The sequence below is a fragment of the Triturus cristatus genome, chromosome 1_2 (assembly GCF_964204655.1).
Source record: "Triturus cristatus chromosome 1_2, aTriCri1.1, whole genome shotgun sequence".
Taxonomy (NCBI): domain Eukaryota; kingdom Metazoa; phylum Chordata; class Amphibia; order Caudata; family Salamandridae; genus Triturus; species Triturus cristatus.
The window spans coordinates 359709656-359731393 of record NC_140580.1 but is presented as its reverse complement, the minus strand read 5'-3'; the positions used below and the strand labels follow the sequence as shown (position 1 = coordinate 359731393).

Here is a 21738-nt window from a genome sequence, read left to right as displayed (position 1 = left end):
TTCTTTTTTTAAACCACTGCACTCTCATTTTATCAATAATGGTCAGAATGTAGGAACATAGTTATTAATTTGCTGATTGATTTCTAATACATTTATAGATTTATCTCTATTGGATGCAATTTTTATAGCTTGACCACATTGACTGATAATTGTTTCCTTATGTGTGTGCTGAATAATACAGGGATTTTATGTTTGCTGCAGCTCTACACAATCAACCATAAACAAATTATGTTGTGATTAGTAACCTCTAAGAGACATGGCTTATCTCCCACAATTATACGCCGTAGTGAAGTAAAACAAGATAAATCTCATATGTTTGATTTTGATTGTGAATTTGTAATTTTACAATCTACCTTCTCCTAAACAGATAATCTATAAATCATATTTGCTAACCAACAATGATTTAGACTCATATCCATTCCAATAATCAAGAGTGTTTTGCAGTTTTCTCCTTACCGTCCAGGGAAAGCCAGTCATGCTGAGAAGACGGGAGAGTGGGAAGCGCTCGCGCTTTGTACTCAAAGACCACGGAGTTGGAGATGATCTGATTATTGAAGGCCACCTGCAGAGTCACCAAGCCTGTATCGTGAGCTGAAAAGATTGACACAATTAATAGCTCCATCAATCTACTCTACAGAATAAATATTTTCATCCTTACCCACCTTGTGGGTAAAGTTGTCAAGGACATTAAATAAAAAGTAAAAGCAATCAATAATGTATGCCTTTGTTTCCCCTTTTGTTGTTTTGAGCAACACTTTCCCAATAAAAGGAAATTTGTTAACTTACAAGATTTCGATATTGTTATTGCTCAAGTGTAAGAAACGCTGGATTGTTTGTGGTGATTTACAAATAGGTTTTAGTAAAGAAAATTGCTTTGCAAATGTTTTCAGGATTTAGTTGGTTTTAAATAAATGTCATTTTAAATTGAATCTTAAGAAAAAGAGAACATTTGAAAAAAGTTTGCCACTCTTTAGAAAACATTAAAAAATGCACACATTTTTAGCTACTGAACATCTGAGGTAATTTCTTCCAAAAATAAATAAAATAAAATACATGTATAGGTACCTTAACATCATGATGTTTTTGGATTACAATCACATTAAGCATTTTCCATATTCTGATAGATAAATGTGGCAGTTTGCGAACTGAGTATGTTGTTCTGAGAAATACCATGAACATTTAGTGAAATAATGAAGAAATATTATTTTGGAGACAATTGGGGATGTTTTTCAGAATTGTAATGTAATACAGCTCTAGTAACGTTTCTTGTTGTCTCTATGGCTTCCAGTACGAAGTGCATTCTCACATTTTCCGCCTGATGGAGGAACATGTACTTGCTTTACAGCATGGTGAACACTTGGAACATTCGTCTGGGGTATATATATAGCCAGGACTGCAATAATTTTCTTCTACTTTTTCAATATCCGGTGTTCATCTCCTTTAGATTCTCCATTTCTAGATTGACTCAATGGATTAAGTTTACCCGGCCTGCGCTGGTGTCACTGATAACACTTTGTTCAAGATTCGGCTGCCCTGTCTCGAAATTTGACTTGGTCACATTGCCGGAATATGAATTGTACAGCAATTGTAGCCTTTTTAGCAGGAGATCTTGGCTTGTTTCAGAATGTGATGGTTCATGTTTGGAGGCCACAGAAGGATTGGACTTAAAAAAAGGCTGTGAAAGCTGTTTATCTGTACCCAGTCCTCTTTTTTTGCTTGCCATTGTCAACAACATTTCTGGTATGTAAACCCTTAGCTCTCTGAGCGCAGCAAAGGAGATACTGCCATTTGGGCGAGAGAGTGAGTAGGGCTCTTGGCTGCTGGGGCAAAAAAACATACATTTGTATAAGTGGATACAACACATTAAAAGCTTATGTTGTCCACTGGCCCATGGCCTCCTAGGAACCTAAGTCTTCATATGCCTTAATTCTAGAATTTTTACCATTTCCTGAATAAGATGAAACTGGATTAAGTCACTAAAGGCCAGAGAGACCCACTTGGAACAGAATGTATGTGAAGGAATTATCTCACTACGCAACCAATGGTTACAAAATATGTGAGTTTCTACATATGTGTAACTAGTTGTGGTCATTATAAAGCAATAGATTTACAGCTTTCAGAGAATGATCTAATGTATTTTAACTAGTAATGCTGAGCACAGTCCTTAGACTTTTCAACTATCAAATGTACTTCTGTATCTTCACACAGAAAGAGCTGGTTGGTTGCATGATAACGTTGGTGGTCTGTGGCTTGGTCTGTATTCTTAATAGTCGCGCCTGGTCATTTCCTGTAAGATCCTCTTGCTAATTGAATTAGCCACCGCAGGGGGGATATAACCAGATATATAGAGTCTAAGATCACAATTTCAGCCTGGATAAAAAACATTCCGCAAGAAGCAGAGGACGGCTTTAAAGTCACATTATGCCACGCCACAGAGGGAGAGTCATTCTGAACACTTAGTGCTTTTCACGAAATGCCAAATGCATTTTACTATGCTTCCTGCTTAGAGCCAGTTGAGCCCAATTTCAGCCTAATGCAGTTTTAACGACATAAAGGACAAGCGGAAGTACTTACATTCTGACCTCCATATCTTTCACTGAAATGGCTGCCAAATTATGACGGATATTTCCACTGGCAACATGTTGGAAGCACTGATCATCTCAGCAGGCTTAGTTCTAATTCTGCAACGTGCAAGGTCTTAGAGTGGTGGCTCCCTAGGTGTACCCTGTTCCAGTTTGCACAAGAGCCCACTCTCCAGCAGTGCTCTCTCCTCCCCCAGGAACATCTCTGCATGCCTATGTTATCTTTTTTTAACAGAATTCGCCATAGAATTTGTTCCAAAGACTATACATCTTAAGTTATTGAATGAATATGTTTTGTATAGAATAAAACATTATTTAATTCAGTAATCGCAAATTAGGCCTAGGCGATACTTTCATTATGCAGTGTAATCTTGCGTAATTTCTAGCATTTTGCATTACACCTGTTATTTGAAATTCCTGAAATGAAGCCATTATGCTAAGCCAGTTAAAAATGTAATGCAGCGTTATGAACAAACAGAAAGCAAGCAGCTCTTATTCGACTCACTTGTGGTTTTTTTGCACTTTTTAGTAGCAAAAAGGGTCTCTGCGTTGCATTTCATTCTAAAATATCGTACTAAATTCAAGATTTTAATTGTGCATAGTTTGACATGAACTTTTAGGAAACTGTGTAATTTCTCAAAAGAAAATTACGCAAATTTCGCAAACTCTCAACGTTAATCCACATTGCTATGTCTGCTATGTTTGGATGCGAGTTAAGTTGTTTTATGCGCCTATTCACAGTCTTCTTTGGAATGGTCTCAGTGGACATCTAACCTGGAGAGCCAAGGTGGCCACATCACACTGCTCTGACGTACCACATGGTTCTCCTTTGAAATAACAAGGGAAGTCCAAGGCCAGCACACCTCCTTCCAAAATCAAGGGCCTCTGCCTTGTGTAATTTGCAGAAAGTCAACTGTGAGATTCCTAGAGCTTGAAAAGATCTATCACAGTCTGTTGAGGACAGCTCTTAGTAAAGCTAGAGGGAATTAGTTAGAGATAATGCTCGATTTATACATTTCGGGCTTCGAAATAGAAACTCAACTTTCCTCTTTATAGTGCCTCACTAGGGTCTCTTGTCTTGGTGGTAGTAATAATGTTGAAGACTTGCCTGATGTCTAAGGCAAAAAAAAAAAAGAGAATTTTGACTATTCCACCATGTGACAGTGCCCATTCCTCAATGAACTCAATTTATCAACGACCACTCCTAAGGGTAAGGATGCTTTGCCTTCTGGTTCAAGGGATTGCTTTCTAGTCTGCTCATAGCACCTGGAAGCCCATACCTCCTCAATATGATTAGTTGTGTGCACAAGAAAGATAATGTTGCCTTAAGTTCCCTGTATGATTTGCAGCAATCAGAGTATTTAATGTACCATCAGGAAATTAGAAGATGAAGTTGCTTAATGCCAGGGGCAGCTCCTCCATTTAAGGGGAGGAGGGTTGTCCCACAGGTGCCAAGAGCTGAAAAATAAAATGCTAAAAAAGTTTATTTATTACCATTTTATTTTTCAGCAACCCGTTCCGCACTGAGTGTCAGGCCATTGCTGTCGAGTGGCAGCAGGGAGCTGTGCGCTAAAGTTTGAAATCTGCATGTCTTGTTGGCCGGCCATCTTGTGACAGCCAGCCAGACATGCACATTTTAAACCTCTCTAACCCAGCTGTCAAACAACTGGGATAGAGAAAGCGCAGGCCTTAGGTACTGTTGAGAGTGCTGAGTGAGGCCACTGGTGCTTCTGTCATGCTGGGGAGTGCAGTGCCAGGATTGGTTATAGGAGCTGGCTGGGTCCCACGTTACAGCCTGCCTTGAGGAGAGAAGAACCAAGCGAGGACAACGTCGCGCAGCAAGCCATGAAGGTAAGTCTATTTGTTTTGTGCCCTCGCCCTACCTCCCTTGGTACATGCCAGCTGCCACTGTTTAATGCCTCTAATTTCAGAGCTCTGGTGCCTACTGCCAATATGGATGCAGAGAAGCCATGCCTTCCTCATCACTACCACTAAAGATGTAGGATTTATGGATCTTCTAAATATTTCCAATTGAAACGCAGTCTGCCTTATGCATGGCTGCAGAGCCTCTATTGGTCTTTGCCTTCTAATGCTGACCGCAGAGTGAACGCAGCTCCACAACACTTGCTATGGATGGCCAGTGCATCTGAAGACTGAGGATTGGCCATTGGGAGCACATTACCCCATCTTCACCTTTCGCATCTTAATTTCCATCAGTGACTCGATCAGCACATCCAAACTTGTGAAGTCCTCAATTGAGGATCTGCTTTGGTTGCATTGCACTGGTGAAATGATGACCAAGGAAGATTTTTACACCAGTGCTCATAACCATGAGCTTCAATACACATTTGTGAAAAGTGTTAACGGAGTTGTTTTTGCATGGGTAACATGCACGGGATAACAATTATTGGCAATGGCAATAGGTCTGCCTTTTTAGGAATTTTGTATGGTAATGTGAAGCATTTCAAGTAAATAGCATGAAAATGGAGATGTATTTGTGTGGAAGCAAAGAGCTATAGGTTGACCTTAAAAGGTCAGATGACAGTTAAACTTTCAAGCCAGACCTAAACTTCCATGTTAGTTAATGTCTGCCCTCCTCCCATCTGTACCCATAAATTATCTAGTTGTCTAAGACATTTTAAATGCATTACAGTGTCATGTGTATGCCCCTGAACTTTCAAGCTCCTGCACCAGGATAAATACACAAAATTATCACAGCTGTGTGGGGGCGAAGCACTTTCTTGTGGAAGCACAAAACTTCTGTCCAACAAAAACATGTGCTCCTGGCTCCTAACGTGTGGGTGGAGCCAAAGCCCCTCTCTAGTGATCCTCACATAATTGTCTGGTGACAGCAAACTCAACATGATTGCCCAAGTTATTGTTGTCACTGTCTCATGTTTCCATGCCCTGAGGATACTGAGGAAGATTGTTATGTGTCTCCCAATCAGCTCCCAGAAAACCATCTTGCACGCCCTGATCACAAGCAGTCTGGACTATGGGAACACCCTCTATGCCGGGATCAACAAAAATCTCACCAGAAGGCTGCAGACTACTCAAAACCCAGCAGTTAAAATCACTCTCAACCTCCCACGCCGCACTCACATCACACCACCCCTGAAGGGGCTCCACTGGCTCCCCATTCTCAAATGAGCCCAATTCTAAGTCCTCATCCACACTTTCAAGGCACCACATAACTCTGATCCAGCGTGCTTCAACAATCGCATCTGCTTTCACAAACCTACTAGACACCGCCGCTCGTCTGGACTCCTACTTTGCCCAAATCCCATGCATACAGAAAAGCAAATCCGGTGTTTGAGCCTTCTACGCCGCTCCTTAACTGTGGGACAAACTGTGACTACACACAAGAGTCTCCTCCTCACTTCTTGAATTCTACAAGAAGCTGAAGACCTGGCTTTTTGAGTAGTGCCACTAGGCCTTAGGTGTAGCTAAACTCAAAACCTGTTCAGCGCAAAGATAACTTCCCGGGTGAAAAAGCCAAATTCATTATCACCATGGTCTAAATGACCCCAACAGTGTGATGGATGATAAACAGTCGGCCAAGCTGCACACTCCGTGCAGAATGCTGCTAGCATCTCTGGAACTATAAAGCTCTGTATTCCAAATACATCCATCTCATTCTTTTTTGTCCAATCTGTGCTGCACTTGTCCATGAATCAACCACAGGTATTTTAACCAAGGACATTCCTGACTGCTGCACATGCCTAGTAAAAGGGCAATGTATATTCCCAAATGGCAACAGCTGCTGACTTTGAAACTGAGGTACCAGGTTCGAGTCCTGGAGTTGGCTTTACAGCCTGTGTTTCAAATCTGATCCTGTGTAACAGGGCCGGACTGGTCGTAGCAGGCATCAGGCGTTTCCCCGGGGGGCTGGAAAGGTGGGAGCCGGTTTTAGAGTGGTGGGGGCCGTTTTTGTTACTGGGGGCTGGTTTTGCAGCAGTGCAGCAGCACTACAATACTGGCCCCCAGTAAAAAAGCAGCAGTGCAGGGGGCCCGTTTAGTTAAGCAGCCCTCCCCCCCAGGGGGCCGGTCAGATAGAATTGCCAGGGCTGCTTTGTGTTCTCAGTCCGGCCCTTTTGGGTAATGTAACTGGTGCTCACATGAAGTGCTTCAAGGTCCATTGGTCGAGTTCGCACTATTTAAGCCTGCAAAAATAAAATTAAAAATGTTTTATGCATCATTATATTTCAAGCTAGTACCTTCAGTGACTTCTGCGTCCTTATTTCGCAATGCGTGTGTGATGAATGTAAAAAAACAAAAAATTCCCAACATTCTGACTGACAGGCGCTCAGAGTATCATATAGACAGAGCAGGCGGTGAAGGAGTTAATCTGCACATTGCACTTCAGAAAAATGTATCTAAGCCATTTCCTAGAAAAGCAGGAGTGAATTATACATGAGGAGAGCTATACAACTGATGAATTTGTAGTTAGAAATTTTATTCAGTTGATCCTTTCTTCTGAACTAATTAGAAAGTGTGTGGTGTTAGGGAAAACCGCTGCAAGGGAAAGTGTCACTTAATACGTAAATCAGTGCTTTTAAGTCGGAAGGTTTAGCCTTGCATCCTTTTTTCTTTTAATGTTTTATTAAAATAGGGATAATTACGATTCACTGTATGATAGGTTGGCAAGTATTGACACAGGGACACGCCCATGTTAGCACCTATTATATTGCTAACAATTTGTGAATTTATTGATCAGAGAAATTCTCTAGATACTCCAATGTGGAATTAGCCTTTGCTGTTAAAGGATTGGTTCCTTTTGATATGCAATTATTGTATGGCGCTGGAGCATCAAAGCCTCAAAGCACATGAATCAGGAAGGTTACAGGAGAGAGAACAAACAGAAAGGAAAGGTATAACCGAAATTAAGGAAACGTGATGAAATAATAATCAGTCTTGCTGAAAGACTAATTTTTACTTTAGCAATGGATTGCATTAATTTGATTTTAACGTAAACGAATATGTACCATAAAAGTAATTGGTGTATTTGAAATCCATATAATACAAAGCATAGCCTCACATTTTAGGTGGACTTGAGAGGGACGTAGATGGAATTAGTCATATGCCTGCTCATATGGCCGAGATGCTGTATCACTACTCATTGAGCTACTAAGTATAAAGTCGATGTGGTACCCTTCCATGTTTTTGCAAACAGGGAGGGAGTAGGTGCTCCTGTCCTACTTGGACTGTGAACCACCATGGCCGGAGAGTGAGAAACAAAATGGGATGTCTGTGGACTAGACTTTAGGTCTAGGATGTCTGTGGACTAGACTTTAGGTCTAGGATGTCTGTGGACTAGACTTTAGCTCTAGGATGTCTGTGGACTAGACTTTAGGTCTAGGATGTCTGTGGACTAGACTTTAGCTCTAGGATGTCTGTGGACTAGACATTAGGTCTAGGTCTGCCCCAGGATGGTTCTCAGCTATGACTGCTCTGCAGCAGCAGAGTCTGGTACATAAATTTCCCAGAGAATGGGACCCAGCCAGCTCTATAAGTGGTATTCTGACATTTCCCATCTGGGCGGAAGGCGCAAGGACTGCTTTCAGAGCAGGACGTGCTTCCATAGCCCTATCATGCCCCCATTGTCCCATTTTATTTGCATCCTCCTGCAGTACAGGGTACGTTTGTACGATTTTGCCAGTGCTGATTTTGGTTTTCAAAGTGTCCTTGTTAATAAAATGTGCAGGGCCGAAAGGTTTGTTAGGAGCCCATTGGCAGTGCCTCAGTATTCCAGGGTATCTGAATGCCTAGTCTTGATTCCTCTTAATGCCTCTTTCATCCAACACCCTACATTTTGTTGTCTCTTTATCTCATGGTTATTGGTTCTCTTTCATCTCCACTTCCCCATTTGTCAAATTTTTTTTATCTTTATCTTTCTCTGCCGTTCTCCTTGTTTCTTTATCTTGCACTGGATACAAATCTGTAGACAAACAATTCTTGGTCTGCAAAAATTGGGCCAGATGACTAGCAACTGGAACCACCTGCATGCATTAGGCATTGCCCAAGAAGGTATAGAGTACACCAGTGGGAAAACCAGGGCGGCAGCTAATTCAGGATCGGTGTCTCAATCAGTGGAGCATCAGAACTAACCATTTTTTTCAGACCCAGGCACAAACACTCATTTGCAGCATAAGCTTTTTCATCCTAATTTAATTTTTATCCTTTTGTTATGGGACCGAAAATAAATGTAAACTTCTGTAGACAATGAAATGCCCCAATCTGCTAGGTCCCCTCAGTAGGCGAAGAAATTCCTGAATAGCTATGTACTGAGTGCTCACCCAAATCTTTATTCATGGGGGTAGAAACAGAAAAACTTGTCTTTACTGACTACTCCCCATGCCACCACACAACTCCAAGGATCTCTTTTTAAATTTGGTGACCCGCATTTTGGGCACAGTAGTGCACTGTGTGTTGGCCAATACATGAATAATCCAGCCCCAACCTTATACAATGTAGGCCCAATTTACAAAAAATAGTTGTAAATCTACAGCTGTACATGTTCTCCTACATACAAGTGTAGATTTATGAGTTTGGGGAAGGTATATGCATTCCCAGTAGTAGCTTTTCAAGACTACTGCTTGAATGCCATCTGGCACGTGCTACATCCCCGATGTGGGGCTATACACACTGTACAACTCTACATCAGGGATAGGTAGCTTGCTGAGCAAATGCATATTTTTTCTTTTTCTCCAACTTAAGAAGCCTTTTCCCCTACACTGTCAAACATTCAGTGGTTTTCCATTTCATTTGTTAACCTGAAAAGGAAGATGATTCTGAACTTTGCTGGAATAAATCCATAACTGTTTTCAGGGTGGGAAAAGGTCAAAGAGGAGCTTATAGTTGCTAACTAAAGCAAAGATTTGTGGGCATTCACACCTCAACCTGCCCATTCCTTCCTTGCCTGGGGTTTATAGCTGTGTGGTTGTATGCAATGATGGTATTCAATAATGCATCAGTAAATGCATTTACTCCAAACAGGTTGCAGATATCTGGGAGGTGTGAGTGGATCCAGTTTCGCCCATTAACCACTTTGTGGACCAGGCCCTGTGAGGATTTACTTTTGGTGACCATGGCCCCAACTATTCTCTTAAATAGTTTAGAATAGTGATCGCTCCCAGCTCTGCAGTGGAACAATATTGGTGTATTTTATTATTATTATTATTTTGAGATTTGTAGCTTGTCCCGAAGGTATCAGAGCGCTTTACATGTTATGTGAAAATGTTTACAAGAGGTACATGAGGGGATTCATGAGTCACAGTTAAACAATACAGCATTATGCAAAGTAACCCTATCAATGGAATTATAAGAAATAGTGCTTAACAGCACCTCAGAGCTACTCCTGGCCGCCAACAGTGCAGTAAAGATCTATATTCAATTCAATTCAATTCAATTAATCTTTTTTCGGATTCAAAAAATGTATCCATAAAAGCACAGGTCAAAATAAATCAATATTAAAATACATAAAATCGATATAATAACAGCATCGTACAAAACAGTGCCCATAAAAGTCCGATAAATACAGAATGACATTACAATATAGCTATAAAGTGCAGTTGGTTACATTTGTTCATTACAGAATGCCTCCATTTCATGTGATCCTAAAAGGAAGATAACATGTGCAGGGCGCGCCTAAAAAATGAACCTTCATTAAATACTCATAGAGGTGCGTGAGCGGACTGCCGCTTTCAAGAAGGAACCTACACAGAAAACCAAAGCATCCTCTTCTAATTTAAGAATTTCTATGTAGGCTGTTTTATGATCAATAATGGCGGTATAGGAAATATACTGTTGGGCTGAAGGCAGGAGACCAACAATCTATATTTTAAATCAGCCTCTGGGATGGAAACAAAGTCTATTTATAACTCGAGCAATATCCTTGGCCCTGGTGTGTGATAAATAGATATGGAAGCTAACAATGCACCACGTAAATGACTTTCCTTGGCCCACAACACAAATTAATACCTGCTGCATACGGAACTCTGCTGACTAGATGCTTTCTGAATCTGAGAGTATTTTAGTTGAGAGATGAGATGGAGCAGTACCCGCGGGGGGGAAAGGGGGGGGGGCATAAGCTGCAGAGATATAGAGTGCTGAACTGAACTGAACTCAACAGCATCATGCAATATTGATGACAATAATAACAAATAACATCAGCAGAAAAAAAATTCTAATATACAGAATAATGTGATTCCGCATCTTTACATTATTCGGATGCTATTGCCACTGTAGAGCTTTCAGCTACATTAAATATGAAGCCAATAGTAGAATGTTTTCATGGAGTTATGTAAAAAAAAAAAACTCCAAACATATAATTCATCCAAAAAAATAAAAAATAAATGTTTTCATGGCAATGCTTTGTTTCTGTTATGAAAAGTTGAGCGATTTAGAAAGAATGACACAAAAAAGCTATTTCGATTGTTGTCCCGAATAAGAGAGGTTTAGTTATGAAGGAGGGATGCCTAAACCCCATTCTACGACAAATCCCAAATCAACGTGCACGTGCAACCCTTTTGGCTTTGGTAACATTAAAACATTTCGTGGTTGAGCTCGAAATGCCTCAGCTTTGAGACCACAGACACTACAAACCCGGCGCCAGGGTAGTTGTGTGCATCAGTTGTTTGAGCCCCTGTTCATGAAATTCGTCTTTCACCTTTAAATCAACACCTGAAATTATTGATATTGTAGGGTACGGCAATTCTTGGTGGCAGAATTACCTCAGCATTGTGAGTTTTTCACTCTGGAATTTCAATTTCAATTTCAATTGGGAATAGTCGCTGGCGCACCCATTCCCGGAGATTTTGATTGCATTCAGGGTTCTTTTCCAGGTGGACGTTTATCAGGTTTTCCCTGGAAAATGCGTCTTTGAAAACCCCAAAGTGCGCTTTTTCTGCAACACGCACAATAATTCGATATGAGTCATAATTACAGTGACATCTCGTAATGATGGGAAAAGAGCAGGAGTGGAAAAACATGTTAAAGGGGATGTCTGGAAGGAGAGGACACATGATGAAATAGAAAGCTAGATAGAGAGAGCAAGGTCGGGAGGAAGGTGATAGTGAACATAAAGGAACGATAAAGTGGTAGGGAAAACAGCGAGAATGAGGTGAGCGCGAGATAGTAATATAAACTGGCAGAAATTAAGAGGGGATAACTAAAAAAGAGAAACAGGCATAACAGTATCAAGTCACTGAGCCAAACAGGAAAGCTGAATAAAAACCATAGATAGGCAAATTCGGGCTGTACTGTTCCCTTTGGAGCTGGGTCAAGACTGATTTGCACATGGCTGGGTCCAAACTGTGGTGGCATGGTGGCAAAAGAATGATGCAGCGGACTGCCACCTTATGGTATTGTCAGTGGTTAGACAAATTGCAACCAATCCTCCCATCACCTTTTGTGTGTTTCATTGGCAAGTGCAACATCGCTTCTATTAGCACTACTTACCAGTGTCCAACGCTTTGGTAGAAACCATTTTCTCTATTTTCTGTCTGCATTAGCAATATATTACACTGTTCAGTGGCCCACACATAGCTAATGAATGTTAAGCCTATTCCAGTGGTGGCCGGGGTGCAGTAAATGTTTTGATGCTTCTCACAACATCAAATCCCCGACACTGGCACTATTTTTTAGTTTCTATATTTATGTGCTTAGCAACAAGAGCCTTATTCTTTTTCATGTAATAGAAGAAATGTATTTTAAAATAAATATATTTTTGTACAGTCACCAGCCATACACTTACGCTTTTTGCATGGCCTACAGTTCCACATGCAGTGACCCATGGAATTTCATGAGTTTCACACTTATCTAGTTGCTTAATTTGTTAACTAAATCAATAAGTCATGATCCTGCTGGTGCCTTAATTAAGCACTGACAGCAGACATACAGTAAATCTCTGTATCCTTAATGTATTGAGTTTGTCAATACTTGTGAGGTGCAATCATTGACCAAGCCAATATCATCCAGTGATCATCTTGGAATTTCATTTTTTCTCTTTTAATTAAATTTATACTGTGCCCGATACATTGTGCCGCACTGCATTTGGCGGGAATGGCAGCCATTGTGGAATGGAACAACCATAATAAAAGCAGAACATTTAGGTGCCGATTCTGATCCGTTAAAAAAAATTACCGTACGACTCGTATCCGTATTTTTTTACGTACGAATCGTACAAGTCCCGTACAACCGGTGAAGTACGATTCGTACCTTAAAAATACATACGAATCGTATCGGGAAAAGGTCTATGAGACGTCCCCGCACAGTTTCACGTACGAGTCATAAAACTGAAGTTCGAGCGCACAAGTCCGATACGTACCGGCGTTCCGAATACACAAGCGTATGGAAAACGTCCCGTACGGAGTGAACTTTGTACGACCCCTACCCCGAGTACACATGTGCCTGAGGTACGAGTCGTACGGCGCCCCCCATCCTCCCCCCCACCCGCGTATGTCCGCACCGTACCCCCCCACCGTATGTATGGTCCGTACATACGCAAGGATTGCGGTACGCCTGGGGTACGGTGCGGACATACGTGGGTGTGGGGGTACGGTGCGGACATACACGGGTGGGGGGGTATGGTGCAGACATACGCGGGTGGTGGGGCACGGTGCGGACATACGCACCGTACATACGCACTGTTGGCCTATGTACGGTGCGTACCCCAACAGCGCGTATGTACGCACCGTACATATGCAATGTTGGGGTACGCACCGTACATGATGTGCTTGATGGCGTTTACGTCGCGTACCGGGCCCCCTTTTCGTCGTGCATCGCTGCATACTTAGCTTTTCCGGCACTTGTTGGCTCCCGTAAAAAAATAGCCGTGCGGAGTGCTGTAGGTACGAATCGCACTTGCTGGTCCGTAAAATGCTGCCTGACTCCGTGCGGACGTCACGTACGCGCTGTCCAGGATCAGAATAGTAGGTATTTTTTAGCCGTACGGTGTTTTTTACGATTCGTACGGAAATGGTATTTCTGTACGAATCGTACTTGCTGGTTTGTAAGGTGGATTTCCCGGGTACGAGTCGTACGGAGAATACGCTCCGTACGACCATTCGTACCCGGGTTTTACAGGATCGGAATCGGCACCAAAATGTCAAGATGGCAACCATGTTGTACCACGTTGCCTCTAGATGCAACCTGCCTGCTATCTTGAAACAGTATAACAATAGGAAAAAATTATTTTAGGATGATTGCTTGACAACAATAACGTAGTAAATGCTTCTGTTGCAATGGAACAAGCACTGGCTAAGCAAATACCAAAAAGGTGAGCAGGAGGCGTGCATAGCAAGAGTGACAGGCCATGTTTGTTGTGTACCTGGTCCAGCGAGGAACCTGGTTGCAGGTTAAAGATGTAGAGGTGGATCCCTAAGAACAGTCAAACCAGTTTACGAAAGCTCATGGGTCAGGTGAGCAGGCGAGGGCGAAAAGCAGGCCATAATGATAGTGAGGGTTGGGAACTGAAAATTGGAAAGGCCATGCACTTTCATCAAGTGAAGAAAGTAGAAGAGAAGCATACCTAAGATTACATAGCAGTGAAAGAGTACAACACATCCAACCAAAAACCATGGTAAACCAGAAGTTACCTATGGGCAGGTCATATACCATAATATGATGGTAAGCTGTCCAATAGGAAACAGAAAGCAGAAATAGCCATTGAATCATGAGCAACATGCTGACACAAAATCAATGCTAATCATATGTTATTGTATTGGATAGAATGCTCTCTGCTTCAGATAGATAAAACTGCCTCTTTTGAGACTGAAAAAAACAAAATCATCCCTGAGATAATATCAGTACACACTTTTATTTTGTCTAGGAATGAGATTAGGGTGAAGACATTAGCAGCCTAGCTGCGACCTCAAAGAGGAACTTCCTAGAAGGGGAGGGACACAGGACAAAAGGAAGAAATAGGCCAAGAGGCTGCAGGCCAACACCTTGCCACGATGTCCAACCGTTTATGTCAGGAGCAAGCAAATACAGGCATCCTACACATGCATGGCCTCCTGTTGTCCATGGAAGGAGGGACATAACACACACTTGCCAATTAACAGAAAAAAAAACCAAAAAGACAGAGAGATCACTGAGCTTTAGGGGGATGCTCCTTGACAAGTCTCATCGTCTTGCGGTAGCACAACAATACATCTGAAGACACAAAGAAAGCAGAAGCCATGTCTAGGAGTGGCATCTCTTTCAGGGGATGTTACATTTAGTTTTTTGTCTCTAATTTTATATTCACAATTCTTTTTGTTTGTGGGAATTCCACATTTGGGTAGAAAGATCTGTAAATATAGCTGGTCCTCCTTCTTAAAGTTAATGTATAGTATTAAAGTGCAGAACTGCTTTTCATTTGTTGTTAAGGGTCAATTTTTTTGAAACAGGTTCTGTGGATCATGCTTATAGCTTTAAATACTCCGTCTTGATGCGTATCAATAGACACTCACATTTGCAGATGAAGACAATGTGAAGCATGAATTTACATCCTTCCCATGTCCTATTTCTGAAGGTACCAATGACATAGTTTCCTCTCGTAGCAGTAAGGAATCACTAGGCCACGAATTAAAATGAAATTGAAGGGGTGCTGTAGGTTAACAGGATTCAAAGGTCTCTCTCAATTCTATAGGGGCAGACAGATACCTCCCATTAACAAACAGCAATATATACAATCTCTTAATTCAAAGATACTGATGTTTTATTATTTTTAATTTTTGAGACAAACCTTCAAAGTTCAAATGTGGGCAGATACCAGAGGAAACTTATAGAAATATCCTTAGGAGGGACTAGGCCAGGAGGGAGCCAAGCTAACTATGCATCTCTGGAGCTCCTGTTCTGGCTCCAGTTCTTTGACAGCTCTGCCGCACCTGGAGCACTGTAGGGCCATCTTCAGGGCCGGACTGGCTACCGGACGTTTTGGTGTGCTGCCAAGCTGGGGGCTGATTTTGTTGATGGGGACCTGCGTGTGCTTAAAACCACTCGTTTTGCTTTGTTTATTTAGGAGCACACGCAGGTCCCCATCAACAAAATCAGCCCCCACCGCAGTGAACTCAGCCCCCAGCTCAGCAGCATACCAAAACGCCCTTCAGGGCATTTAGTTTGGTGTCCTAGTGGTGGCGCTTAGTTGGAGGGAGCCCTGGGTTACCTTCTGGATTACCTGTTGAGATGCATGTTAAGGTGCAATGAACCAGTGGCACTTTCATGAACCCAAGCTTCCGGAAAAAGTGGAAGGTGGTCTAGGAATTGGGTGCAGATGTGATAGTTAGGAACCTGTATGCCACAGGATCCTGGAGCAGCCATGGCATATTGGAAACACGGCTCATTGAAGTTGCTCTGCTCTTCAACTGGGCTTGGGAAGTATAAACTGGGGGCACACTTTCTTCAAGGGATACGCAATTGCTCCCTTGCAGACCATCAGGAGTGAGAAGCATTCCTGTTGGTGACTAGTCTGAGCGTGTCGTCCAGTCTGTGGACCCAATGTGATACCGTCAATGATGGTCCAATAATACCATTATATTAGTAAAGGAGAGCCATTGTTGTCAAGCTTCATGTGGACCTGTGATCCACATACCACAATGATGCCTGCTAGACTGGAAAAAGGCAGGGAGGAAAAAGAACAGATGGTGAAGATTTATTCAATATGAGATATTAAGATGAATGCAAAGAAGAAGCTGGAAACACTGATGGCGAGAATGCCGTCACAAGACTGAATGTTCAAGTCTGCTATAGAAGTGATAAGGTGCTGGAGGAACATACAGAAATTAATTCTTTCAAAGTGCAGAAGAACAATCTTTTAGAGCATGTATGTTTGAGTCATTACTGTGGCTGAATGAGGAAGCAGAGATATTGGATGCCCTATGGATTGTTAATCCACTGCCTGTTTTAGGAGAGCTCCAGACAACATTCCCATAGAGGATTTACTGATCAAAGCGAATGCAGTGTTTTTGGGTCTGTGGCCCCATCAGGCAGTGGAGAGGACAGCTTTCATACTCACCACACTCACCTCCAGCTCAAAGAAATATAGTGTTGGCCCAGGTGGCACAATAATGTTAGTGGTGAGCAACACGGGGAATTCAGGAATCAGATTCTTTGTTAAGCAAATTGTACCGAAATTGATTTGTGGGAGGAGACATTCCTGTTATTCCCCAATCGTCCTCCACTGGTAAGAAAGAATGCATTATTGGGCATTAAGCACAAACTACTGTGTAGAGGGCTTGTGGCTACTGTGAGGTACCCTGTAAAACAGAGTGGATCCTGAGGGGAAATGGGAGTGGTCACATGAGTGGAGTCAGCAGATGCATTCCTGGCTACACTGAGCCATGAATGTGCATGGATGGGATCCAGTGTTTTCTGGGCGCCCATGCTTGCTTGTCATTGATCCTCTGATAGACCTTTTTCCCTGACTGAGAGGTGATGGGAGTTAGGATTAACAGTCAATCAAAATTCAAATAATAGTGCAACCTATTTGACTACACAATGAGGACCAGGAATCAGTAGCCAAGTCCAAAAGGTTTATTACAAATAAATAATCAAATTTAAATAAACAACTCATAATACTATACTGTAGAGATACAGAATGACAACTGGGATTCCCTGACGCCTGAAGAAATGAAGGTGCATTAGTATCAAACAGACAAGTAATTCTGTGACGGTGATGTAAAACAACAGCATCAGAATCTGGTGCTCAAAGTATAGTCTAAGGTTCTCTCCCCTATACATTAGTAATCTAGAATTTCAAAGTCCAGAGGATGGTTTGGTGAAAAAGGGGCTTTAGCAAATCAGAGACACACCATAAAGGAGGTCAGGTCAGGACAAAAGGAATCAAGTTGGAAAGCATTAGCATCTCAGAAGCTCGGTCAAGAGTCTTCTACGGGTCAAGAGCAAGTGTCAGCCGAAACTACACCTTAAGCAAATATCGGAAAAACATTGGGGCATAAAACCTCTCAAAGTCCATTAAGCTAGCAATGTCTTAAGGAAGGAGGGAATCATGGAAGGTGATTGCAAATAATCTGCAAAAGGGTCTGATCAGCATTCAGGAAAGGGATCTGCAAAGAGAACTGTTGCAAGGTCCTTGGGGAACAGTAGATTATAATGTGCAAAGTCCATTGGGTGACACTCCATCGATCAAACCATCAGGAGTCCATTGTAATCCGTGAATCATCACGTTGAAGACTGCAACATTGCTGGTTAGTCCCACGACATCTTTCCCCTCAAACACATGCAGATGGCCTCTTTTGGAGAATCGGTCATTTAGTTATTGCTCTGTTTCTCCGTGTACCTTCGTCAAGGTCATTTTCTCAGACTCCTGTTCCCCCTATCTCTAGTACAGCAATGTATCTGTTCAAATCTAACAATACATGTGAATACCTGCAAGAAATGTCGAGTTAGCAGAAAAAGGAAACCAGTTTATGCATCAATGTGAAATACACGCCTACTTTGGACAAGTTAAACATTAACTTCAATGGTGCATATTTAATATGCATGTACACATTTAAACACAAATTAATATACGTTAAAAAGGACATGCATAATGTGCATTTAGTGCTGTATGAAATGATATATACTATCAAAATGACCAAGGATGTTCTACAGTCTACACTGACAGAAGTAAATAGGCACCTTTAATTTAGTGGGAAAATGCTGCAGTTTAGGTTTTCTGCCTTTTGTTCTTGAACTATTTAATTGTCTGTCTGCAAATTAATGTACATTAGATTGCAAGTCCTCAATTGTGAACTTCTCCTCAAGGCATTTAGAGTTCACAAGCCACAAGTGAAGGCTCATAATGGCTCCAAGCAATTACACATGGGATACAGTACCATCTACTACATATTACACAGATAGGTGATCGTGGAAATCTTTGATGACTTTCACTAACTCAATAAGGCAGAAGGTCAAGTTCTTTTATAAGATCCTAGATCTCCGAGGTGATCTGCAATATTCTTAAAACATAATGCAGGGGGTATTTTATTCCTTATAATATTTGATAACGCAATTGCCCTAGTCTGTACCATTTTTTGAATATTTGTTATTGCCTAGTATAAGCATGAGGTGAATCCTCAATATACCAGAAGTGCTACATTGAAAATAGATGCAGAATGAGCTTTGTTCATTTTGCAACCAACTCCGCACACATTGTTACCATTCTTGCAGAGATAACATCCTTCAGAAGTCATCGATTGGCTAGCCCGCCCTTCTGAAATGTGTTTGTTATATTATTGGATGTTTTCCAGCAGCACTGTACCATAGGTAATTGTATGGACTGCCCTGACATCACTTCCCCTTGAACTGTATACTGATGTTATGTGATTGAATAATACAAACTCTTAATGCTACCTCTTTCTAAACGTTGTTGTTCTTTAACTTTGCATAGAAAGGGAAGCGAGTTAGCCCTCTCTTGAAGCAGCCCTGTTGCTGCTGTGACAAATAAATTGCTCCGCGCCCCCTGAAGGAATGATCCATCACTGACTCCTGATGCCGGTGGTCAGAACCTGTGACTTCCAGAGTGATTCAGTCCTCCCGCTGGAGGCACCTATGATATAAAGTGGGTTTTATGTGGATCTCCCTGTGGGTTGACGTGTTATTGGTAGACGTTTCACGTTCACGTTGGACGTAGCAAGTGTGGAGTGGAAAGATAAATCACGGATGCCTAACGGAGGCCAGCTCTGGGGCAACAAGTAGAGGACGCTGGTTTGTTGTCCCCTGAAGTCTATGAATTGAAGCAGCAAGTGCAGGCGCCATCTTGAACTATAGTCCATAACTGTACAGAGATAGCTCGATCCCCTTTAGAATCACAATACTCGTTTATTTGCAAAATAGGTTTCTTGTTCAGCTGTGCACTTGTTGGATAAACGTGCAAGCACCCTTACTCTCTGCTGAGGGTGTTAACAGCTCCAAATTGAAACACAACACAACAGAAAGGAGGGATTCTATAGAGCCAACTGCAGTCACATTTTTAGGAGGTGAAGAACTTTCTCAGAGAAAAAACAAGGATAATGAAAAGCCACTGATGGTCAGAATCAGTAGAGGGAAGAATTCTACTGATATCCATGCAGGCAATAGCATTCACTTCATAACCGTAACAAGGATAGGGCTGGGAGAAATTGACGTAATGATACAAAATTTCAGGAAAAGTCGAACAAAATTATGTGAAATGCAAACTAATATTTTAGAGCTATATTATACCTCGACAATCATCCTTGTGACAATGTTTTGATGTGGGAACACATTAACCGTTGTATTGGTTTGATTTGACCTAAATGTTCTGGTTATACTTGTTATCTTGATGTGAAAATGTACTGATATAAAGCGCTATAATACCCTCGGGTCTTGCCAGGGCTATATAAAACTCTTAAATAAATAAATAAATATATGTTCTAAAAAATAGTGCATGAAAACCAAAAGCACATAGGCAGCCTCTTGGATTCTGTTGTTCCTATGCTTTTGCAGTAACTTTTTACAGCGAATGGCGGATAATTACATGATGTGGCATAATTTTAAGAATTTCGCATAGCAAGCGTAACATGAAATTCTGGACATTAAGTAAATTACAGCAGCGTAATTTTAATGACGCTCAGCTCTAAATGTAACCAGACAGCTGAGGTCATATTTTCTGCACATTCATAAGGTTGAGAGATTTTGATGACCCTCACAGAGTACATAATTTGCATAATCTCAGAAGGCTAACATTCCATTTGGGTTCACATGTGAACTGTACTGAGGAAGGAGGTTCTGTTTGGGGCAATTCATTGACAATCAAGCTCATATTTTAAAATTTTCAAAAGTCTGCACACTTCTGATCGGGACTCCACACCATGTTATCTCACTAGTGACTATCAGCTATGTGTGATTAAAGGCATGATGTCAGACATATTCAGAAGATCAGAGATTCAGTTAGGGTTAGTCTGTCAGGTCTCAGATCCAGCAGTAATTCAAAAACGACTTTGAAGCCATTCTTTTACGGGCCTCTCATTCATGTTTTTAACTTCATAGACATTGATCAGTTCAGGAGCAATGACTTCAAAACTGTAAAGGTAATCCACATCAGCCGAGCAGTCCCTCTTTACATTTCATGTATACTTGCATTCAACAAGAGTATTTACTTTCTCCAGGTGATTTGTTTTTGTAGTTTTTTTTTATACAACACATGGCTCTTGTTTAGTGCATTCTATGAACTGAGTGGACTCTAGGTATCTGGGTGAGTGCTGGTGTTCATGCCATATGCAAAAACAGCAGTTGATGGACAGAATGCAGAACAATGTCATACATTCACCCCAGTACAGAGATCAGGGCCTAAATCCATCGTTTTTTTGCTTGCCTTTCCAGTTTGAACCCAGCCATATGCAAATCATTCTTGACCCTGTGCCTCATGGAAACAGTCCAGCCCGAACTGCCAAGCCATGGTCTCCCTGGACTGGAAACAAGCATCCTAGGACCGGTTTCAGGGTTTCACCCCTCCTCAGCCAGGATAGCTTGATTCCAGTGGCATGGAGAGCACGGGACCCACCTCTGGGCATACCCTTCCCACTCGGGGTGACAAATGCAAAAACAACAGTTGATGGACAGAAAGCAGAACAATGTCATACATTCGCCCCAGTACAGAGTTCTGGGCCTAAATCCATCGTTTTTTTGCTCACCATGCCTTTCCAGTTGAACCCAGCCATATGCAAATCAGTCTTGACCCTGTGCCTCATGGGAACAGTCCAGCCCGAACTGCCAAGCCAGGTCCTCCCTGGACAGGAAACAAGCATCCTAGGACCGGTTTTGGGGTTTCACCCCTCTTCAGCCAGGATATCTTGATTCCAGTGGCATGGAGAGCACGGGTGTTCATGCCATAGAATAACTGAGATCTCAGAGGGTGAGGGGGAAGGTCATGCATGTTTCTCACAGGGTCTGTCACAAATGTGCTCAGACTACATGCTCATCCAATCTGCGGCCTCTGTGCAGAGCGAGGGTCACATATGCGCCAATTGTAATGACTATTGTATGTGAATGTGTGCAAAGGAGGTATGCCCTGCTATTGAAACACTGTCACCAACAAAAGAAACGAAAAACGATGTTTACATATAAAAAAAAAGGGGGAGGGAGAGAGATCAAGAGAGAGGGAGAGAGCGAGAGAGATTTTGTAAGAAACAGAGAAAGGGTATGGTGAATG

The 21738-nt window shown here is 41.9% G+C and overlaps 1 protein-coding gene across 2 annotated transcripts in view; it reads right to left on the bottom strand.

The window, feature by feature from the left end:
• The window catches only part of CAMTA1 (calmodulin binding transcription activator 1), a 3052768-nt gene that overhangs the window by 413227 nt on the left and 2617803 nt on the right, over positions 1-21738 (bottom strand). For both annotated transcript variants that reach the window (XM_085604480.1, XM_085604488.1), the window contains exon 10: positions 457-591. In XM_085604480.1, coding sequence (XP_085460606.1) covers positions 457-591 — 135 coding nt within the window. The remainder of the gene's footprint in view (positions 1-456; positions 592-21738) is intronic.